This window comes from Stegostoma tigrinum, chromosome 8, assembly GCF_030684315.1.
Source record: "Stegostoma tigrinum isolate sSteTig4 chromosome 8, sSteTig4.hap1, whole genome shotgun sequence".
Taxonomy (NCBI): domain Eukaryota; kingdom Metazoa; phylum Chordata; class Chondrichthyes; order Orectolobiformes; family Stegostomatidae; genus Stegostoma; species Stegostoma tigrinum.
The window spans coordinates 56,220,685-56,245,181 of record NC_081361.1 but is presented as its reverse complement, the minus strand read 5'-3'; the positions used below and the strand labels follow the sequence as shown (position 1 = coordinate 56,245,181).

The following is a 24,497-nucleotide window of genomic DNA, read 5'->3' as shown; positions in this document are numbered from 1 at the left end:
GTGTGGATGTGTGTGCATGGGTGCAGTTTGGTGGGGTCACCTTAAGTGCGACATGAACCTAAGATCCCAGTTGAACCCATCCTCATGGGTACCAAACTCAGCAATCAGCCTCTGCTCGGCGACTCTGCGTTGTTATGTATCCTGAAGTCTGCCTTGGAGGACGTTTACCTGAAGATCTGAGGCCGAATGTCCTTGAGCACTGAAGGGTTCCCCCACTGGGAGGGAACATCACTGTCTGGCAGTTGTTACGTAGTGTCCATTTATCCATTGTCCCAACATCTGTATGGTTTTGAAACACACCAGACCAATACCACTACCTCCACATCATGGCTATCTTAGGCATAGGAGACAGAGTGTAGTGTTAGGAGGATGCTTTTTGGATTGAAGGGTTGTAACTAGTGGTGTTCCACAGGGATCAGCACTGTTTGTGATCTACATAACTGATTTAGAAGAAAACATAGCTGGTCTAATTAGTAAGTTTGCAGATGATACAAAGATTGATGGAGTAGCAGATAGTGAGAATTATCAGAGGATATGGCAGGATATAGACCAGCTGGAGACAATGGCAGAAAAATGACAGATGGAACTTAATCTGTACACATGTGAGATGACACATTTTAGAAGGTGACAAAGGTCAGGGTCAGGTGGAAATTATAAGCCCTTCTCATTACTGATATGCAGAGGGATCTGGGTGTGTTGGTCCACAGATCGCTGAAGGTGGCAGAGCAGGTAGATGAAGTAGTAAAAAGGGTTATGGCGTGCTTGCCATCATTGGAATGGGCACAGAATATAAGGATAGGCAAGTAATGCTGTAGCTTTGTAGTACATTAGTTAGGCCACACTTGGAATATTGCGTAAAGCTCTGGTCACCACACTGCTTTGGAGAGGGTACAGAAAAGGTTTACCAGCATGATGCCTGGTATGGGGGATTTTAGCAATGAAGAAATGAAGAATAGACTGGTTTTGTTTTCACTGGAAAGTGGGACGTTGAGACGTGGCCTGGTAGAAGTTTAAAGATTGTAAATGACATAGGTAGGGTGGAAAGTCTGAGGTTTTTCACAGGGTGTATGAATCAATTACGAGGGGGCACAAGTTCAAGGTCCGGGGGTGGAGTGGTGGAGGCAAGTTTAAAAGAGATGTGAGAGGCAAATTTTTCACACAGAGGGTGGTGGGTGCCTGGAACATGCTGCCAGACAAGGTGGTGGAAGCAGACACCGTAGCAGCATTCAAGAAGTACCTGGAAAAATACATGAATTGGAAAGGAATAGAGGGACTTACAGGAAGTTGTAGTGTGGAAGGGCAAAATGTGTCGACACAGGCTTGGAAGGCTGAAGGACCTGTTCCTGTGCTCTATTGTTCTTTAGAAATCAATAGCATAGGCATACTAAGTAGTAGCTTAACAGAGCAGCTGCCCCATTATCTAGTTATATTATCAATTATCAGAAACTGGGTCCTCTCAGTGCGAATTTCTCTGTCAGGAAGCTGGTCTGTAGTATCAATACATTACAGTTACCTCCTTCAAACTGAAATATGAAGTCTCATAGAAATTATATCTCAGTTGCTGGTTTTAAGTCAATTATAATGCCAAACACTGAATACATATTTCAACTTCATAATTTAATAGATATAGCAAAGCCATATGGTGTTAGTTAACTATATGGATCAGAAAAATTACAGGGTCTATATTGCTGTGTGCTAAGTATGGAACAGAGAAGGAGACCATTATATCTGTGTTGGTCTTCTGTTAAACCAATTCAAACGTTATATTACTGCCTATTTTTTTGACCATATGCTTTAACTTCATTTCCTTCTTCAGTTTTCCATAAAGATGTCCTGTCTTAGGCACTTCCTGTAGAAAAACAGGCTAAGTTTCAACAAACTTTTGCATAAATAGATTTCTCACTCTATTGGTAATTATTTTAATTGATGATCTTGTATTACTGAATTCCCAAAGAAATTGTAAAATCTTCCCATAATTATTCTTTCAATTCTTTGTCCCATGGAAATCATAAAAAAACCACATTTCTTCTCATAATTTCACAATCACTGGCATCATCATGATGAATCCATGTTTTCTCTGGCTTTATAGTCTTTCTACATTGGACTGGGCAACTCCACCTGGTACTGTAACTCTGCCCTAACGTTTAGTATGGATTGATTTTTTTCTCTATTTATAAAACTCAAGGATTTGTTAGCCATTTCAAGGCTTTATCTACATACTAACATAGAGTCACAGAGTCATAGTGCTGTACACATGGAAAGAGACCCTTCAATCCAACTCATCCATGCCGACCTGACATCCTAAACTAATCTAGTTCCATTTTCGAGCATTTGGCCCTTATCACTCTAAATCTTTCCTATTCATATACCCATTTAAAAGATGCCTTTAAATGTTGTAATCATACCAGCCTCCACCACTTCCTCTCATTCCACACATGCACAACCCTCTGTGTAAACAATTTGCCTCTGGGTCCCTTTTATATCTTTCCCCCTCACCTTAAAACTATGCCCTCTAGTTTTGAACTCCCCTATTCTGGGAAAAAGGCCTTGATATCCATGCTCCTCATGATTTTGCAAATCTCTATAAGCACCCCTCAAGGATGCTCCAGGGAAAATAGCCCGAGCCTATTCAGCCTCTCCCTATAGCTCAAAACCACCGACCCCAGCAACATCCTTGTAAATCTTCTCTGCACCCTTTCAAATTTAACATTTTTTCCTTTGGCAGGGAGACCAGAATTGAACACAGTATTCCAAAAGTGGCCTAATCAATGTCCTGCACAGCTGCAACATGACATCCCAATACCTATACTCAATGCACTGACAGATAAAGGCAAGTGTACCAAACACCTTCTTCTTCCTGCAACTCCACTTTGAAGTAACTATGCTCCTGTACCTCTAGGTCTCTTTGTTTAGCAACAATCCCCAGGATCCTACCATTAACTGTATAAGTCCTGTCAAAATGCAAAACCCTATATTTAACTAAATTAAGCTCCATTTGCTACTTGTCACCCCATCAGCCCATCTGATCAATGTCCTGTTGTAGTCTGAGATAACGTTCTTCACCGTCCACTATACCACCAATTTTGGTGTCAACTGCAAAGTTATTAATCATTCCTCCTATATTCAGATCCAAATCATTTAAATAAATGACAAAGAGCAGTTAACCCAGTGCTGATCCTTACAACACACCACAATTGAGACACTGCCAGAGCACTCAGGTATGAGCGATGCTAATAAAATATATAATTGAATTGTAAAGAGAATAAATGTGTGGTATGAGCTCAAAAACAGACAGGTGGTAAGTGTTTTACTGTACTGAAGTCACCGGTATGCCGTTCACATGGAGTTCAAATCTGAGCAGCTGTTATAGGGTCATATAGTTGTGAAAGGGAGGTATGTGCTCACATATGTTATTAAAGCAGTTGTCACTGTTAGGATTCAACAACTACTCATCAGATCAGACCAGGGAACCCAACACTTTTGTTCAGGAGTCTCTTTGATTTGATCATTTGATATGTTTTCTGCTTCTGATAGGATTGCTGATGTTCCCAATTTGTGTGGGTGTCTCCTGGTTCAGGGCATGAATCTTCCAGTCAATGCTAAGTGCAACCTAATGGAGGAGGTTTTACACATCCAATTTGCACTTTAAACCTTAGATTTACCACTGTTTATCTTCATTGTCAGTTTTATGGGTGATTTTCTTGGTTTACTGATAGTGTCTTTGCCTCGACATCAGAAAGCTGTGGGCTGAAGACAAACTCTGGCTGCTATTGAATGTGTAATGTAGGCTGATATTTCAATGCAGCACTGAGGGAGTGCTGTACAGTCAGATGTGGCATCTTTTGGGAGAGACATTAAAGAGGTCCTGCCTGCTGCTCAGGTGCACGTAATTCATTGCATAAAACAATCTAAAATATAAGTATTCAAACAGATGCCAAAATTATCCCAGTGTCCTGACCAGAATTTATCCTCAACCAATATCTGAGATAAATATTTCACTCATTTATTTAATGGTTATTTGTAAGAGCTCAGTGACCGCAAATCAGCTGCTGCATTTCTGACATTATGGCAGTAAATATAATTCTAATGTACTTGTTTATGTTTAATGCAGACTTTACAGGTGTTAAGACATCCCAAATTTGTGAAAAATGCTATGTAAGTGAATGACATTCTTTCTCCTTGGAACTTGTCTTGGAAGATTTTGCACAATAGTTGCTCGTGCAAAAATGCTTAGCTACAGGGGACATAACCATAGTAAGATAAACACATAACAGTGGCAAGTGCCATTTGATCCAGCCGAAGTGCTCAGATGTCACAAGATTGATGTCAAATGATTAAATGTCACTTGGTGAAATGCCTTGTGAATAAATCTCCAAGAATATCTCCAATCAAAGTTGGCAACCTTACATAAAATTACAAACTGAAAAATGTCCTCCATATTTTATGCCACTTCTGACAGTTTCCTGAAAAGCTGATGAATAGGGAATTCAATCTTTGAGACAACTAAACTCTGGACATTTATGCCTGCACTACAATTAACAACTAATTGCCACTAAGACAAGATGTCATCCAGAAACTTCTGAAGCAGTGGAGTTTAATAGATCACAGCAGAAAATTCAACTGTTTTAACACTAGTGGTCTACTGAATCCACTGATCCTGATGTGGCTTCCTCAGCATCGGTGAGACCAAGCAGAGGCTCATAGATCACTTTGTAGAACATCTGTGCTCTGTTTGCAACAAATGACAACACCTTCTGGTCGCAAACCATCCACTCCCACTCCCTGGGTGGCATGCCCATCCTGGGCTCCCCCAGTGCCACAATGTCACCACACACAAACTGGAGGAGCAGCTGCTCATATTTTGCCTACAGCCCAATGGCCTAAAGTGGATTTTACCAGTTTCAAAATTTCCCTAACTCCAGCCTCATCCCATGCCCAAGCCTCCCTCTCAATCCCTGCCTCTTTCACCTGATACAACTTGTCCAACTTCTCTCCCACCTATCAGCTCTTCCCATTACACTAACCAATCCCCACCATTGCCTACCTGCACTCACCTATCACCATCACACCCACCTTCCATAGCTCCATCCTTTCTCTCTCTACTTATTTCTGAGCTCCCTTCCCCCTCCCCATTTCTGAAGAAGGGTCCTGATCCAAAATGTCAACTTTCCTGCTCCTCTGATGCTGCTTGGCCTGCTGTGTTCCTCCAGCTCCACACTGTGTTGCCTCTGAATCCAGCATCTACAATTCTTACGATCTCTGTTTTAACACTGGTGTTGTTTTGGAAAAATGGGTGATTGTCGGGTGCATTTTCCTCACGTAGTGTCCAATATTTTAACAATTATTGATTGATAGACCCATTAGGAGTGGCTTGTTAGATGCTCTTTTTATGTGATTTTATTTTACATTTTTTAGTGTAATGGATAAATGTTGAAGACTGGCAGCTGAATGTGCCAACAAGATATAGATGTCCTGACAGCCTGTGCCCAAATCCTTGGGTTTCTGTTTGAACATAATGGAGGTTGATACTGGTCATGCTTACAGGTGGGTGAAGTTGGCAATAGGAATGAGCTAGGATATAGTCCTTCATAGCTATTCCTCAATTCAAGGATGATGTCTACTCAGGTTTATGCAATCTGACATGGGTCTTCATATGGCTAAACAGGCTAATTTTCACTCATGGATTAATGGTGCTGGATGTCTCACAAGGTGGCGGGATCTGGAATGCTAAATTTGCTTCCTATTCTCTTCTGTTGCTGCTCTATTACTAAAATATTGCGACTGAAAGTTTGATGTCACTTAATGTTCTCACCATTCAGACCTCAGGAGAAGCCTGTGTGTGACTTTGTTTTGTGTGGAGTCTTTGGATCATCATTGTCTTTGTCTGTATAACCTTCATTGGTTGGTGACTGAATTTTGTTGGTACGTTGAACCATGATGAACTTTGCTGCTGCAACTTTCTTCTGTTTTAGCAACCAGTAAGCTGCACAGTTTTCCTGTGCCTGGTCTACTGTTGATGCCATTTTGGACTGCATTTTGTCTGACATCCATGTGAGCTCCAGCTTGGAGCTGAACATGAGTGACTACTACATGAGAGCTCGACTGGAGTCAGAAATGTTGGGGTTCAGACTGAACTGGGTTAGAACTGAAGTTGGGAATGGGATAGGGAGTGGAGTTTGAGTTGGGCATGAGCTGGGGCCTAAAACTGGAACTGGGATTTATTTAAAATTCAAACTGAGCTGGATTAAGCTGGTGTTGAAGACACAACAGAGGATGGGACTGGCGCTGGAACTTGAATGGAGGCTGGAGTTCTGAAAGTTCAGACGAGCTGCCTCTAGAGCTGGTGAGGTTTGAGCTGGGGATTAGGCTGGGGCTTGGGGCGTTGCATTGGCATCAGTATGTGACGCGGGAGGGAGTGGTGGTGAGGTTGAATGTATCTTTTTGAGTGATATCGAATTAAGTAAATGTCGCGTCTGTAATCAGTTCTGTATTCCCCTAACTGCGCATTTCAAAAGAAAAGTGGGATGGAGTTACGATGAACCGCCTTCACGTAAAACGTGAAATTTAACAGCTGACGTTGGACTGAGGCGGATAGGATACATGTTGTGACTCAAAACCATTGCCTGCATCAGGACTAAAATGATCGCACAAATCACGTTGAAGTGGGGAAAGCTTTATTTTCCAAACATCGAGTGTGTTTAACGCTACCAGATTATAGATTCCTCTCTCCCAGCAAACACAGTGCACTCCCAGCAACTTTCTCCCTGCAGTTTAGATACAGCTATCAGCAAATAGATCGTCTCAGCACACTTTGTATCCAGTCCATTAGCTGCACCGTTTCCACTTTGAGTACTGGTTTGCAGTATGAATGAATCAATTAAGGTGCTTTTGGGGAGGAGAGAACTGTCTCCGTTAACAATAAAATCACTAGCGTGTTTTGTTTGGGTAAATTGTAGCAGTAAGTATGTGAAAATAAGCAGCAAAAGCACGTACTGGTCCCATACTTATCACGGAGATATACCACACAAACATGTTTCAGTGAGGACCTAATAAAATCGGGTGATTGGATGAGGAACAGAGGAGTCACTATACCTGCTCACAAATAATCAACAAAATCAGGAGATGAGAATATTGATGATTACTTCATGATGTTGGTAAAGGTTTTCTCTGAGAACACAGAACAGCAAGTCCAGAATATGAAACATCTAGGAAACGCTTCCGTGCCAATGAAGGAGCAGTGACAATGGGAGGACACGTTTTGCAATTTACGGCAGAGTTTGGTCACTTGCATTCGCACCGAGTGCTTCCAATAAGTGGAACTTTCTTCGTTCTGTTTTGCGGCGCCCGGAAGAGTAAGAATGTTCCTCAGAGTCTCAAAAATAAACCGCAGCCCACTGCTATCCTTTGGGTATCTAAGTCAAATATCCCCCAGCGCAACCCGCCTCATTTACCGGCAACGGCTGGCTCGGTTATGCGCTGAGGGAGCGGTCGGATTTTCGGTTCCCCGTTTCTCAACTACCCCTCACACACACAGCCACCTCTCTCTCTCACACACACAGCCACATACACACACCCGTCTCTCTCTCACGCATATACACACCCACACCCGTCTCTCTCTCTCTCTCTCTCACACACACACACACACGCACGGTCACCCCTCACACACAGCCACATACACACACCCACACCCGTCTCTCTCACACACACATACACACACCCACACCCATCTCTTTCACACACTCATACACACACCCACACCCATCTCTTTCACATGCACACACCCGTCTCTCTCACACACACACATACATACACCCACACCCGTCTCTCACACACCCAAACCCGTCTCTCTCCCTCTCGCACATACACACCCGGCTCTCTCTCTCTCTCTCACATACACACACACACCCACACCGGTCTCTGTCTGTCACATACACACACCCACCTCTTTCATATACACACATGCACACCTGTTTCTCTTTCTCTCTCACACAGACATACACACACCCACACCTGTCTCTCTCTCACACACACACATACCCACAATCATCTCTCACACACACATACACACCCACACCCGTCTCGCTCTCACACACACACACCCACACCCGTCTCTCTCTCACACACACACACACCCACACCTGTCTCTCTCTCACACACATACACACACACCCGTCTCTCTCACACACACAGCCACATACACACACCCACACCCGTCTCTCTCTCACACACATACACACAGCCACACCTGTCTCTCTCACACACACATACACACACCCAAACCCGTCTCTCTCTCTCTCGCACATACACACAACCATACCCGTCTCTCTCTCTCACACACACACACACAACCATACCCGTCTCTCTCTCTCACACACACCCACACCCGTCTCTCTCTCACACACACGTGCACACCCGTCTCTCTCTCTCACACACACACATGCACACCCGTCTCTCTCTCTCTCTCACATACACACACACACCCACACCGGTCTCTGTCACATACACACACCCACCTCTTTCATATACACACATGCACACCTGTTTCTCTTTCTCTCTCACACACACATACCCACAATCGTCTCTCACACACACATACATCCATCACTCTCTCACACACCCTCACCCGTCTCTCTCTCACACACACATACACACACCCACACCCGTCTCTCTCACACACATACACACACACCCGTCTCTCTCTCACACACAGCCACATACACACACCCACACCCGTCTTTCTCACACACACATACACACACCCACACCCATCTCTCTCTCACACACACACACAAACCCACACCCATCTCTCTCTCACACACACACACATACACACACCCACACCTGTCTCTCTCACACACATACACACACCCAAACCCGTCTCTCTCTCTCGCACATACACACACCCACACCCATCTCTCTCTCTCTCACACACACACACCTATACCCGCATACACGCAGACCCGTCTCTATCTCTCTCACACACGCGCACACACACATGCCCATATACATGCACACCCTTCTCTCTTACACACTAACATACATGCTCACCCATCTCTTTCCCTCTCTTACACATACACGCTCACGTGTCTACCCCACACACACAAACATCTCTTTCACACATACAACCACCTCTGAGACACACTCATACTCATATCTCACACACCCGACTCTCTCTCTTGCTGACACACACAAACTCACTGCTGTGGGAAGCTTGCTGTCTGTTTCTAATAAGGTCTGGACATGAAAATTTTACGAGCCATTGAACTCATACCTGCTGAGAGGAACATTGCATATTGTTTTAAAAACATGTATGGCCAACTGAGGACAGCATATGACTTGGGCTAAGGACTACGTGGCATAGTGGTATGTTGGAATGGAATGTTTGGGTTCAAGTCCCACCTGGCAAAGTAGGTCATAATAGGTCTGTACAGGTTAATTTAAAATAAATGTTCTGAAGAAGAGTCACAGGTGCTGAAACGTGAGCTCTGATTTCTCTTCTCAGATGCTGCCAGACCTGCCAAATTTCTCCAGCAATTTCTGGTTTTGTTTAAAATAAATATGAAGGTCGTTGTCAATGGCAGAGAAGAAAAGATTCTGAGTTGTTCTGTGGTCCATGTACAGTGCAACAGTAAAAGCACCAAATCTGAATGGTACCTGGGGTTCTTGGCAAATGTATTTCAGTCACAGGGTGCAGTTACATTTCTCAACTCCAACAAACTGAGAGATGCTTCCTCCTTTGTCTCTTTCAGGAGACAATGATAGCAATTATGTGAGAGTATTGATAATTAAGTGAATCATTAGCTCTATGCTAATGTTTTAACCTCAACACTGATCTTTTCAATATGATGAGAATATTACGTGGCCAGAGAAAAAAACACTTGTTTGATGTGAATGGCTTGTTTACTGGAATTCTCCCAAGATTCAAAGTTAGATTTTTAAAAGTATTCTTCCAAGGCTCACTGTAAATTGCTAACAATTGAGTTGAAGAGCTGGGTTTATTACAACAAGGCTATAAAAGGTCAAATGAAATTTGAGTAATCAGGCTGGGTGTCCGAGGCTGGCATTGTCTGTGGGATATCATAACCCACTTATTATCATTGTTCATAACTTTTACCATGATAATTGAATATAACAGAATATCTGAACTTATTAAAGATATCACTTTAGTTTTATCTGTACAAATGAAGAACACAAAGAAAAACAACCTTCGTTGTTTAATTCATCAAGTTATTGCAGTTTAAACAAACAATGCCTGCTTTCTCAAGAAGGAGGTGCTTGACAAACTCTCCAGTAGAAACCTTAAACAACACTGTGGAAATAATTAGCTCCCAGTGTTCTAGCTATACAGGGATGAGGAAGAGAGTCCACTCCAAATAAAAAAAAATATTCCTTTTCTATTTATTTCTTAAGACAGTAGATTTCTTTTCAGAAAATGGTGAAAATAATGACTAAACAGTTATGTGTTTGTGAGTTTTTTAAAAGAGCAAGATCCCCATCTTCCTCCTCTTATTTTGCAACTTTCTATATTTCTCTCCTGAAGGCACTCACACAAACTGGGCTATATTTTCATGGTTAACTTTGAGTCCTTTTACCAAGAGGTTATTCTTTAACAGATCAAGAGTTACCACAACTAAGCAGGATTCTGTCCCCACCAGATATCCATAGGCACAGTTCATTTGCTTCTTTGCAATACTGTAAAATGGGTCAGCTGCCAATTTTAACTCTCTCGGAATTTTACTGACTTCAGTACATCAAAACTGGGAGAAATGTAACATTAGCAGCTGCTGCTTCAGATATATACAGACATTTTCCAGATTGAAAAATGGTCTCGTATAGAAACCCTGGGTGATTACTATTCCTTCCACTAACGCAGATGCACACAAACTAAAAGCTGTCTTGGCTGAGAACAGTCCAATACCAACACATCCACATGTTGGCTAAGAACAGCTCAGGCCAGCATTCAAACCTGGGGCAGGTGTGGTCTGCTTTGCTCAACATAACAGCCAATGTATTTAACTACTGAAATACTGAGAGAGTAAGCATGCCTTGTAAAACTAAAAATAATTTATTGATGGCAATTCTGGCTGAAATCCCTGTTGATGGTATTAGCGAACAAGTGTTTATTATGGCACTCTGACATTCCGCAGTACCTTGTTTTTAGAGGTGGCATTCCTCCCACTTGAAATAATTGGTGAACTCCTGCAATAAACTGGCACTGAGGAATATCACACAAATGTGTTTGGACATTAATATCATCAGAAGTGATTTGTAAGCTCCTTTACCCTTATCTCAAAATGATAATTCTCTGATATTAAAAGTATTGATGAAAAGTTGTAAACTATTATTAATCCAATTCCAGATATTAGTACAAAAATACAAGATCGTAGAAACGTTTAGTGATTTAGTCTGTTTGAACTTTTAATTCAGTTTATTTAGATATTTAATGCTTCCTTTTAAATATTAGGGGTATAGACACATCTGGAGGCTGTAAAATGGAGACACAGCTCCCTCATGTGGTGGCTGCTGGAACAGGAAAAGGTAAACAAAAACTTGTTGGATTGCCAGTGCTTCTCATGGCCTAACATTTAATCCAATAATTCTGGTTCAGCAACCAATGGCGCTTTCTTTGTTTAGTGTTCGCTACCTCTAAACAATGGACATCTAGGTAAAAGCACCAATTGGAAGGAGCCCGCATTGACAGGAGGTAAATGAAGTCTCTGTTCTGATTTTTTGATTCACCTGAATTGTCAGAAGCCCTTGCTGTGAGAGTCAATGGGTGGACTTGAGGACCAAAGATGTTTGTGAAATGTGATATGCCTGAGATCGATGTAAACAAGGACGAGTTTACCAATTGTCACAGCCATTCAGATCTAAAGTTGGATACCAGCATGCATACACAACTTTTATAGTCATCTTAATACCATGTCGCAGCTAGGAGGTTGACATCTGAAACCTAAGATATTTATGTGGAATTTGTTCCATGTTCCAACAACTGTCACTGCTGCAAATTAACTTGTTTCGATGATCAGACTGATAGACTTTTGACTAAATAATTCAGCATAGGTAGCCTTAAAAATGCTTAAATGAAAAAGGAAATGACATTGGAGGAGATAACGAAGTGTGAACTGGATGAACACAGCAGGCCAAGCAGCATCTCAGGAGCACAAAATCTGACGTTTGTGGCCTAGACCCTTCATCAGAGAGCTCTCTGATGAAGGGTCTAGGCCCCAAACGTCAGCTTTTGTGCTCCTGAGATGCTGCTTGGCTTGCTGTGTTCATCCAGCTTCACACTTTGTTACCTTGGATTCTCCAGCATCTGCAGTTCCCATTATCTCTGACATTGTAGGAGTGTACTTCCCACACAACACTTTAATATTCTCCCTATCTCTTTCCCTCTGTCCAAGAAAAAACAAAAATGAAACTAATTCTTATTTTTGTACAGTGTTTTTAGTCTTTTAGAGACCTGCATTTTCAGGTTTCCACTTCCTATAGTAGTATTTTCGAATACCAAGGGTCCAGATATTCAAATTACCCTTGCAACAGTATGTTTTACCATTGCAGCAGAGAATGTCCTTCAATCTTGTTTCTTTGGTGGACATAAATCACATCTGAAAATGTGGTTATTTTCCACAGTTTAGATAATCTTATTCAACACTGGTTGCAAAGTCCTCACAGTAAGTTAAAAAAATCTTGCATTTGCATTGGTTATTACTGATTAGTACTCTGTTCTTACTTTAAACCCCTAGAGCTATTCCATGCTTTTTAAAGTATTTGTATTTGGATTGATCTTTGATAAATGAATTCTGAATTCCCTCATCCTAAGTATCATAGTTTAATCTATAAATTCATTTTTGAAAGAAAGAAGCCAATTGCTTAACAGTTTCAGTTACTGAAATTTGCAATATTTCTTAGTGTTGTATTATAAGTATACCATCTGTCAATGTCTAATTATATCACAATCTACCATCAGTTATGCAGTAAATTTGTCAGGCCTCTAGCTGCGCAAACATTCAGTTCTTGAAGCACTACTGACCCCCAGTGGTAATGCAACATTATTACACTCGTGATAGCCAAAAGACTTGATTGCAACAAAATATAAAAGTTAAATGCAAAAAAAAAATTCTTTGATTTGCAGAAATTAAAATTGACAATCAACAGTAACCTGACATCATCATCATCATTATCTAGTTTTCAGCTGTAATCTAAAAACTGTTAGGTTTATTGATTTTATGACTTTGCAGAGCAGAAGCTCCTCCATCAATCTGGAAATAACAGCATCCATTAAGAAAGATACATTAGTTTGAATATCGTGTGATGTTTCATTCCCTTCTATTGGAAAGATTACTGATGTCTTTTTTCTATTTTTATCGTTCTCTCTAGTTTCTGTATTTTTTTATTTGCTTCCCCTTCTTGTCACCTAGTAATATAACTAATCCCATGTCATTGTGTTCCTCTTTTGTTCATTGCCTCAAAACCAGTTAAATTGAATGGGTCAAAATCCAGAAATCTCTCCCTAACCGCAATGTGAGTTTATCTACACTCCAAATGCAGTGGTTCAAGACATAGCTCAACACCATCTTCACAAAGACAACTAGGGATAGACAGGAAATGCTGGTTTAGTAAGGGTCACCACATATGTGAATGAATAGAAAGAAATGAGGTATACTGGTCTAACTCTCTTGTACATCAAAATGAAGGACCAGTATGACCGGTATGTTCATATTCAAGTACGACCTTTTTTTTTGTACTGGTGTTTCCCTTTAGGTAGTTGCTTGGTAATCTCAAATGATGCATCAAGAAAACTATTCCTGCCAGCTCAGAAACAGAAATCCCAAGTGCTACAGATAACAAAGTGTAGAGCTGGATGAACACAGCAGGCCAAGCAGCATCAGAGGAACAGGAAGGCTGACGTTTCGGGTTGAGATCCTTCTTCAGAAATGGGGGAGGGGAAGTGGATTCTGAAATAAATTTATAAATGTAGACATATTTCTTGTAAAAATCCACACTTCTCTGATATGGTGATCACTAGATTTATTTATACCTTACCACCCCAATCAGTTTTGACCCTTCCCCCGGAAGGATTAATTTGAACTGAGATCTAGTTTGTCTAACTCTAATGAGTATTATTTACTCAGTCTGACAACCCTCATGTGACCATTCTTAATGCATTAGCAAAGACTAGGAATGTTGAAAAGAACCAAAACATCTTTCTGGTTTTATCTAGCAGCCATGCAAGTATACTTTCCACAGGAAAGCAAAGCAAACAGGAGTGAGAATGCTGCCCAATATTCTAGTACAGGCATGATGGGCTTAATGGCCTCCTACTTGCAACTATTTGATGATTCTATTCTATGATTTCTTCCCTCTCAAGTCTAGCAATGATAGAAGAACCAACTATGACTTCAACAAAAATAAGTTATCTCAATATTTCTGATTATCATGCAGTGACTGCTGTTGGAACATGCAAAATCAGGCATGTCTGTGATGTTTTCCAATGATCAGTTAACCTGTTCAAATTCAATGAGGTCACATGTGATGAATAGGCACTGGGACAAGGTATCGCTGTCTTCGTGATTTCAGTAAAGAAAATTGCAGAAGGGAACCCACAGAGTTCAAAATGATAGTGGTTAACAGTGATTCAGGATGTAAGAGTCTCTGCTAATGGAAAGGATGCATTGTAACTGAAAAACAACAAAATCACTGATTGCTAAATTAGAAGATAAAATTCGACCGATCTGTAGTCATTTTGTCCCTGCAGCTTGTTCAATGCAATGCACCACTGAAAAATTTGCTGTGACACTATTACTGTCTAACTGACATTGTCTAACTGAACTGCCTTTGAAGCCTCAGCTTTAGCATGTTTTCAATCCTTGATCTTGATTCATTTGAATGAATAAGTCTCAGAATCTGGACTGCCAATGATCTGTCCTCCCAGTATAGGAGTGTTTGCTCAAAAATAAACCCTTCATATATCATGCATTGAAAGTTGCTTCACAGTTGCCACTGCTTCGGCCATATGGCTGACACCCATCAACTACCTGTCTCACCTATCATTGAAACAACACCATCTTTGAAACAACACCATCTGGGGGAGGTGATGAGTTAATGGTATTATTGCTGGATGGTTAATCCAGAGACCTTGATAATGGTCTGGGCACCCAGGATCAAATCTCACCACGGCAGATGGTGAACTTTGAATACAATGAAATATCTGGAATTAAGAATCTAATGACAACCAGGAATCCATTGTCAATTGTCAGAAAAACCCATCTGGTTCACTAATGTCCTTTAGGGAAGGAAACTGCCATCCTTACCTGGTCTGGCCTACATGTGACTCCAGACCCACAGCAGTGTGGTTGACTCTGAACTGCCCTCTGGGCAATTAGGGATGAGCAATAAATGCTGCCTATCCAGCAATGCTCTCATCCCATTAATGATTTTTTAAAAAATGAATAAAGAGCTGGGGACACATTCCAGGACAGCAGCTTCTGTGTTCTAACATTTGTTTTCTCCAGGAATAAATCTAATCTAGCATATTAACATTTCATGTAGCAACCTATGGAATGTCTTTTGGAAATCCAAATATACTACATCTATTGATTCCTTTTTTTTATACTATACAGGTATAGAGTCTCAAAATCAACAATATCTTTTAAGGCTTTAAAACTTATTAGAATTCAAATACTATGGGTCAGGTGGTTCAGGCCAAACTTGGTCAGGTGGGGTTAAGGGTTACTCTGAGGGTGAAATAGATGGGTATGCAATTACTGAAATGGTAACTTCTTTCGTTAGGTTTAATTTCAAGTTATTTTACTCAATTAAAATAGATACAGAAAACATTATGAAGATGACCAGTGTTCAAACGACTTCAATTTTTGGGTCACTGTACCTATAGATACATCCTCAAAATACAGTAATAAATATTCTACAGTAAGTGAAAGAGAGCATTATTTCTTCAGCTTCGGAAAAATCTTACGAGCCTATGCAAGGTTACCAAGGAGCATGTTATAGAGTGACTTATCATCAGTGTTTCCTTACAAAGCATGTTAACAACACCAGCTACCCATCCATTTAAATTATTACTAAGATCGTGTTGTTGCAGGACATTGATACTGCAATGTCGCACAGTTTTCATCTTATGTTTACCGGGCCTGATTAATGTTCTCCTGGCAGATACCCTATCCTTTCCTGTAAATTCCAACTCATCAAAAATTCTTCTGCCCCCTCCTCGCGTGCCACCAAGTCCTATTCATCTATCAACACATTTGGACACTTTGGCTTCCAGCTCTTCCAGACACCACTTCACTGATCTGCAATTTTAAATTGTGTCTGTCAATCTGTGCCTATTTTACAATCCAATTACACCTGGTGATTTTACGGACATATTGTGGTACAACAGTTAAAATGGATTGGAACACGAAAAAGATCAAAATTGCTTATCACGCCTATATCCTAGGCCTATATATGTGCGATTTAATTTTTCCAACTGCACACTTCCATCATCTCTTTAACTTGGAATTTTTAAATTTCTTGTTCCAATAATCTTTCCTGCTTTCAATTTCCCTTCTTTCTGTTGAAAATACTCCCCGGAGCTGAAGGATTGACTTGTGAGTCTCAACCATTGATAGGGAGTGAGACTAAAATGTTGCGTCAAACCAGATATGAACCACAGACACTGCCAGAACAGCTGAGTTTCTCCAGCACTTTTCAAAAATATTTCTGATCTACAGCATCTGCAGTACTGTACATTGATTTTAGGTGAACCCTTATCTCGCCTGACATCACATCTCAGCTGTTCTCATTGTCTGAAAATCAGGAGCAGAACACTTGGCTGATTTTGCCTTTCAACTCTCCCTTCAAGAACATTGAAGCTATCCTAACACCTCTACCCCAGTTGAGTCTTAAGATTGGGAGCAAATTTAATGTAACCTATCAGGAAACTTACAGGATATGATGGCATGTTGTTTGATAACCCACCCATCAGCATTTCCTCCAATCTTCTGGGTTCCCAACCTGTGGATTAGGTTAAAATTATCTCCATTAATAGATGAATAGCATCAACACAACTGTGCAATCAACTTTACACTCAAGCACTTGAAAGCATTTCAAATCCTTCCTAAAAAAAACAAATTCATGGATTCTGAAACAGCATTTTTGGTATAATTAAAGTCTTTATGTATACAACTCCACATAAAAATGTGAGCTTTCAATCACGGTCCGTTTTCTCAAGGTTATAATTATGTTCTCTAGTTCTTTACTCCAGGTTCCACACAAACAATAACTTAGCTTTCACTACAACAAATCTTTCCATATCTTAAAAACATTGCATTCAGTATGGTATGATATTTCAATGCATTTTTTTCTGTAAACTGTTTACTTTGTCAGTTAATTTAGTCTCCCTTGGCAAACACATTTTGAGAGCTTGTTGTATAGATATTTTATTGCAGGTCACTTTTTTAAATCAAGGTACGTACTAGGCAGAGTTAACTACTTGTTGCTCTTAAAGGAAGCAAGTTGCATAACTGCAAATATTAGTTAGGAATGATGCACACCAATAGATTCAAATGCATACTTCACAGATTGTAGAGGTTTTCTCCTGGTATTGGTTGTGTGGTTGCCTCTTAACACAAACACCTGACAGACTCCAGGCAACAGTAGCTAAGCTGCAGATTTCGACATCTCATGATAGACTGCTTAGGTCAGATTACTGAATGACAAACACAAGGTTTGGCTTACTGCAGAGAAAAATGACTTTTTTTGATAGCTTTATGCTCAAGAATAGATTGAATCTCTCAACATCTATTGTTCTGGCCAAATGCAACATGTTTGCCAAAGTTTTTGTTATCATCATTGTGTTGGAATAATGCGACCAGCCTTGTTGCTATGCTGTAGTGGGACAGCAAAAGATTCATTCGGGGATTAGGATTCATTTTATTCAAGGTGCAATCTTGCTAGCCTCTGAAGACTCCACTAACGCTAAGTTATATCAATTTAATGATGATTGACTCTCAGCTATGGAAAGAACTTTGTATATTTAACAAAATGCAGATATGTTAATTGCTTCAAGATTTGAATATTTATAAGAAGATAAAGTTTTCTGCTGCCAATCAACCTATATCTTAATCAGTACGTGTTTTGATTTGCTATTATGCTCATAAACAGTGCAGGTATGTATACAAATCCATATGCAATTGAGGTTTTGCAGAGCAAGAAAAAAGAACTGATAGCAGGAATTATCAATACAGATAATCTTCTGGACTGGTTGGTTGAGAATCGTATCATTTCACCAGATAAGAGAATTGCTGTGTTGAATTACAAGACACGGGAGGAAAAGAATTCCAGAGTTCTGGATATGTTGGTTTGTTGCGGTGAGAGAGCCTGCAGAATGTTTTTTTATCCTTGTCTCAAGTATTTGGAACCAGCTCTGTATAATTACATCAGAAACTATGTCAGTAATGTGTCCGGCAGCTTTGGAAATGCCAAGAGGCAGTTAGTAGGATACCTTTTGGAAAGGGATAAGGATGAAATCCCTAAGAACAAACAAAAAAAGGAAGCGAAATTTGTGCAGAATATGGCAACTAAAAATAAGCCACATCAGACCCTAAAAAGTGTTAGACTTCTTCATACCCAAAGTGAACTGACTGAGCTCTACCAAGCTGCAGCATTGGGAAATCTTTCTAGTCTTGATAGTGCTTTTGGAGACAGTCATGTAAATGGCGTAAATGCTTCCAATGAAACTCTGTTGCACATTGCTGCTGCTCATGGAAATGTTGCAATTATTAACTATTTATTAAGTAAAGGAGCAAAGCTAGAGGTGATGGATAACAAAGGGCAATCACCTCTCCACCGGGCTGCAGAGAGGGGACACATAGATGCAACCAAACTGCTTCTCCAAGCAGGAGCACACATTTACGCTGAAGATACTGAGTCCAGAAGTCCATTACAATTGGCCGCAGAGAGCAACCATTTCTCTGTTGTGAAGCTGCTGTTGAAAGAAGAAGTCAGAAAACATAAAAAGAATAAATCCTTTCTGCATCAGGCTGCTGTCAGAGATGAAAGCAAATTAGCACAAACCATTCTCAAATGTGGTGCCCTAGTTGACACGAAGGATGAGAAGAACAGGACTCCGCTATTTCATGCTATTTCCAAAGAACACCTCGATACTGTGAAGGTACTGCTCAAATCTGGAGCCAATGTCAATGTTGACCTGATTCATGCAGCATTTAAAAGTAATAACCAATTCTTGATTAGGCTGATCTTGGAACATAGCAATGAAATTAACCCTACTCTCTTAGTTAATGCACTCTTTAAAGCAGTTCAGAAAAATCTTTACAGAACCGTGGGCATTATCATTGAACTGGGTATTGATGTCAACACCAGAAATAATTTGCAATACACTCCTTTACTGCTGGCAGCAGAACTTGGCCATGCTGAATCTGTCAAAATTCTGATTGATAAAGGTGCACGTTTAGATGAAAGAATACCAAATATGGATAGTGCACTACATCTTGCGGTCCAGGTTGGTTCCCTAGCTGTTGCAAAGCTGCTGACTGACCATGGAATGGATGCAAACATTGTTGGTTCTGATAACCAAACACCCTTGCACATTGCATCGTTTCATAACCAACCACCAATGATAGAAATGTTGATAACACGAGGTTCTAAAGTCAATGCTGTCACAAAGGAAGGAGTTACTCCTTTACATATTGCTTCACAACGAGGTAACAGAGATACAGCAGCATGTCTCATCCAACACAAAGCAAACGTGAATGCTAAAGACAGATATATGAAAACACCCCTACACATGGCCGCTATGGTTGGGGATGCTTCCACTGCAGGTCTACTTCTGTCAAATCAGGCTGATGCCAATGCAGCGAACATAGAGAAGAAGACACCACTTCACTTAGCTGCTAAGGAAGGTCATTTGGACTTTGTATCTTTGATGTTAACCAGAAGGGCCAAATTTGCCACTAAAGATAGAGATGGTAATACGCCAATGCATTATGCAGCCAGCAATAGCCATAAGATTGTTGTCAAAGCTCTTTTATTGGCTGGAAAAAATAAAAACATTGATATTAAGAACGTGTGGCGGAAAACACCATTACATATAGCAGCAGAGCAGAGTGATGAGGACCTGATAGAATTGCTGTTGAACAGTGGAGCTGCCATTAATGCTTTGGATAGCGCCAAAGAAACACCTCTGCATTGTGCTTGCAAATCGGGCAACTTTAACACTGCCCAAAAACTAATCAACTGGTCTGAAGGTGAAAAACCAAAGCTTCAGTCAACAAATAGTTTAAAAAAGACCCCACTTCAAGTTGCAGAAAGTGGAGATACAGATAGCCACGAACGAATAGCAACATTACTGAAAAGGAAAATGTTGTTAATTAGATAAGAAAAGTAAACTCATATTCCCTGATGATTTAACTGGTCAATGCATTATCTAGTTTGTGGATTGAGATTCATGGACCAGAATTGTTCCATTTGCAACTCTGTGCTGTACTGATCATAAGCCAATTTGCAGAGTTGGGGACGATGTGATGGAGGGAATTAGCTGTCATTCCTGCCTGTATTTGTCATCCATTGACATTTATTCATACATGTATGATGTGAACTTTGGATCAGAGACAAAATAAAAGTAGAGGTGATACTGACTGCCCACTTCAGACTTATATGGTTATCCAATGCTCACCATCAAGATTCACACTCAGTGAGGTACCAAAGGACCGGTGATATATTGAAACCCAGTATGACAGTAGTTTTTCAATGATTCGAAGGGAGGTGTGATGAGAAACAAAAATCATTCTAAAGTATGTAATTTATTGTGGCTCCGAAGAATGAAACAGAGGGAAAAATAAGGTGCTTACAAAAAAAATGTAAAATGATCAAAATAAAAAGTGAAATTATCAGTTATAGAAGCACAAAGAAATGTCAAAATTCTGAACTGTGAAACAATAGTGCGTCTTTAAACAAGTCAACTTAATATGGAATGCAGTGATGCAAATTTGTGAAACTGAATCAGTGTATTGTTTGATTAAAATTCATTACTGTAGTTTCCCTATGTTTATCTTTTCATGGCCGGAATCCATATTTCATTTTTTGAGTTCTGTCGTATGTTCACATTCTGTGCCTTAAAAAAATTTAAGATTGTGTACAAAACAGTACAATTGCAATGCAGTATGTGTGAGCATGCATCAGATTTGGACAATTGTTGCAAAACTGAAAGCATTTCATAGTTTCCTCTTAATTCTGTGCTTCTCAAACCAATCAATAAAATTGATAGAATAGATGACAAAACTACTTGTAGTTAAAGAAAAAAAAAACTGTGGATGCTGGAAATCAGCAACAAAAACTGAAATAGTTGGAAAAACTCAGCTGCTCTGGCAGCATGTGTGGAGCGAAATCAGAATTAATGTTTCAGGTCCAGAAGATGGGTCAACTGGACGCAATACATTAACTCTGTTTTCTCTCCACAGATGCTGCCAGATCTGCTGAGATTCTCCAGCGGTTTCTGCTTTTGTTGTACTTTTTAGTAACATTACTTTTAAAATCTTCTTACAAACAATATTGAGCACTCAGTCAAGAAAATTTCAAATCAGGTGAACCAGACATTTTGAGCAATCCTTTCTCCTTTAGTTCAGTGACCACAACAGTAGACTCATAGATTTCAACAGCTTTGAGCTGGTTGATATATGCCATGGATAGTTAATGCAGTTTTGCTATCCGTTTCCATTGATTACATCTGCTCCTTGACAAGACTATTTTTGTCTGAAGTACATTTTATTATATGTTGTGCACTTTTGAATGTATTGTGATTTTCATTTTAACTCCGATACGTGGTTCTTCTTCATATTTTGTAAATTTTTGTGAATCCTGCAATTGTGGCACATGTTCATCATCTCGACAATGTTTACAGTTTTCATGTTTTGCTTTAATGAAAAAAACAAAATAATTCTGAATAGCTTTGCATATTCATAAATATGTCAGATTATAATTGTTGCCTACTGGTAGACATTGGAAATTTCAAATATTTCTGATTGATGTTAATATCTGTACATGGAAATGTCTTGCTAAAACATTTTGTGAATCTTAGTTTCGTGTTGTGTTTTAATGCACCAGGGAATGCAATTTTGCTTCATATTTACCCCAAAACTATACAGAGTAACACAATTCTTTACCATTGCAGACATAATAAGAAGAGACTTAAGGGTTACTTCATCTCATTCCTTAAACCCACTGAGGTTCAATCTTAGAACTTAACAGGACTAAATCTATCCCCACACCACCTTCAAGTCACAGAAGCACATCTGTTTTAAGTTATACAACCAAAATTCTTTACAAGTATTGGTAAGATTACATTAAAGCACGGAATGAGAAACTAAAACTGCTTCTTGTAAGGGATCAAATACAAATTGTTTAAATTCCTGAGTGCATTCGAGATTCCAACAAAACTGAAAGATGTCATGACTCCTGAAGGATATCAAACAAAAACTCCAGACATCAATTACAGTTTCCAGTTTGATTCTGTAACTGTGATTATACGAGAAAGTTTGAAGAGATTAGGTTGATATTTTCGTGATCCCATATGGAAGCAAATGCGTCTTTTGTGTTCTTTATAGGCAGTCTATTTTGTGATTTCTTATGGAGCTTTATTAGCTTTGGGGTTGTATATTATGATAATTATAGTTAAATACTGTAGAGCAGAATCTTATAGAGGTTTGAGCAACATTGGCTATGTGAGACTTGTGGCAGAATTGGCAAAAAGAGCAGCAGGGCTTACCTTAATGCCAGAAGCAACTCGTACCAATTTTCATGCTTTTCACAAGTGCCATGGTAAGATTCACACTGGACATTGTCGATTGGCTAAGTCATGGTGATTAGTGGTCATTAAATGCTTTGTTAACAGCCCAACTCACCTCATTAATATTCAGCCTAATATCTCACCAAACTTATCAGGCCAGTTAGATGCCAGGAAAACTCAACAAGGAAATCAGATGAGCATCTCATGGATTTGGCATGCTGCTTGCGCTGAATGATCTTCAGATTGGAATCTTAGCCCAAATATCAGAGGGCATGCACCATGGGCAGCAGCCACATGCACCCCATATCCATGGACATTGGCATCCAACATTTAGCAGCCTTTAAGGATGCTAATGGCTCTGATCCACTTACAGTACTCTTTAGCACATTAATGTTGCACCTCAGGCTGCAACTGCAACTATTGTTGTAATGCTGCAGCAAGGACATATTGTGCTCAAGGACACACACACACAGCTCATAACTCTACATGGCTGTATGTCTGGGCTGTTAACTTGCTCTGAGTGCTCACTTGTGCTGAGCCTACCTGGATGCTTACTGCCTTGCATTGACTTGCCTTTTCTTCATTTTGTCCCCTCAGCTAGAGATAACAGGCTCATATTACTGTTGTCTTGTCTTGTGGTTTAGCACAAACATAAAAGCTTGTTATAGTTATCAGCAGGCCTTACTCAAGATTTTCCTCAGGTAATCCCAGCACAATAAGTCAAACGCAGTTTCTGTGAACAATCCAGGACCTGCTTGGAGCAGTCAGTCAGTTATGATTCTTTCCTCATAAGGGGCGAGGAGCTGAATGTTGGGCAGCCCATAACCTGTCTTGAGTCTTTTGATCCGATTATGGGCTGTTTTCCTCCTGGAATGAAACAGAGACAAGATTTGCAGAGCATAAAAGTGGATAGTGTACCTGTTAGTCATGGTGCAGATGGGGCGATGTCCTGAACAATTATGTGGTCAGCACAAAGCTCATGCACCATTTATGCAGTCAGGGGTTCAGGTGAGTGACAGCAATTGGGGAAGATGTTGCAAGCAATATAGTCATAGAGTCATACAGCAAGAAAACAGACCCTTTAGTCCAACTCATCTATGCTGACCAGACACCCCAATCTGACCTAATCACATTTTCTAGATTTTGGCCCATATCCCTCTAAACCTTTCCTACTCATAGTCCCATTTAGACTCCTTTTAAATGGAGTTTTATACCCACCTCTACCTTTCCTCTGGCAGTCATTCCATACATGCACTACCTTCTGTGTAAAAAAAAGTTACCCTTCAATTTTAAATCATTCCCAGTTTTGCAATTCACTCTATCCATGCCCCTCATGATTTTATAAACCTCAATAAGGTCATCCCTCAGCTTCCCGTGCTCCAGGCAAAAAATCTCCAGCCTATGCAGCCTCTCCCTATAGCTCAAACTATCCAGTCCTGGCAACATCCTTGAAAACCTTTTCTGCACCCTAGTGATATTGGTAAAACATGAGCATTTTAATGTGAAGGTTGGCACTAGGTAATTTACTCGTGTGACCTTGCCAGTGCAGGCTGGCTGGGCCGAGCGGACCGGATCCTGCTTGCACTTGCTCAACACTTGTGCGAGTTTGTTTCTGACAGTTTCTGCCAGCTGTTGTACCTCAGGGAACTGAACAGGCCAGCGACAGTTGATTCCACAGGCGCTCACGTGACCGAGC

General features: G+C 40.3%; 1 protein-coding gene and 1 long non-coding RNA gene across 3 annotated transcripts; one reads left to right on the top strand and one right to left on the bottom strand.

The window, feature by feature from the left end:
• Positions 1–24,497, bottom strand: LOC125456062 (uncharacterized). Of its 2 annotated transcripts, none has more exons than XR_007248382.2 (4): positions 24,338–24,497; positions 23,345–23,668; positions 16,946–17,013; positions 1–1,849 (listed from the first exon to the last, which is right to left on the bottom strand). It is a non-coding gene; the product is annotated as an uncharacterized LOC125456062 (long non-coding RNA). The 2 variants fall into 2 exon arrangements; XR_007248383.2 differs by having other exon boundaries at positions 23,487–23,668.
• Positions 17,967–21,882, top strand: caiap (CARD- and ANK-containing Inflammasome Adaptor Protein). The gene has a single exon (XM_048538724.2). The coding sequence runs from the start codon at positions 18,149–18,151 to the stop codon at positions 20,393–20,395; it is 2,247 nt and encodes a 748-aa protein (XP_048394681.1). The 5' UTR covers positions 17,967–18,148; the 3' UTR covers positions 20,396–21,882.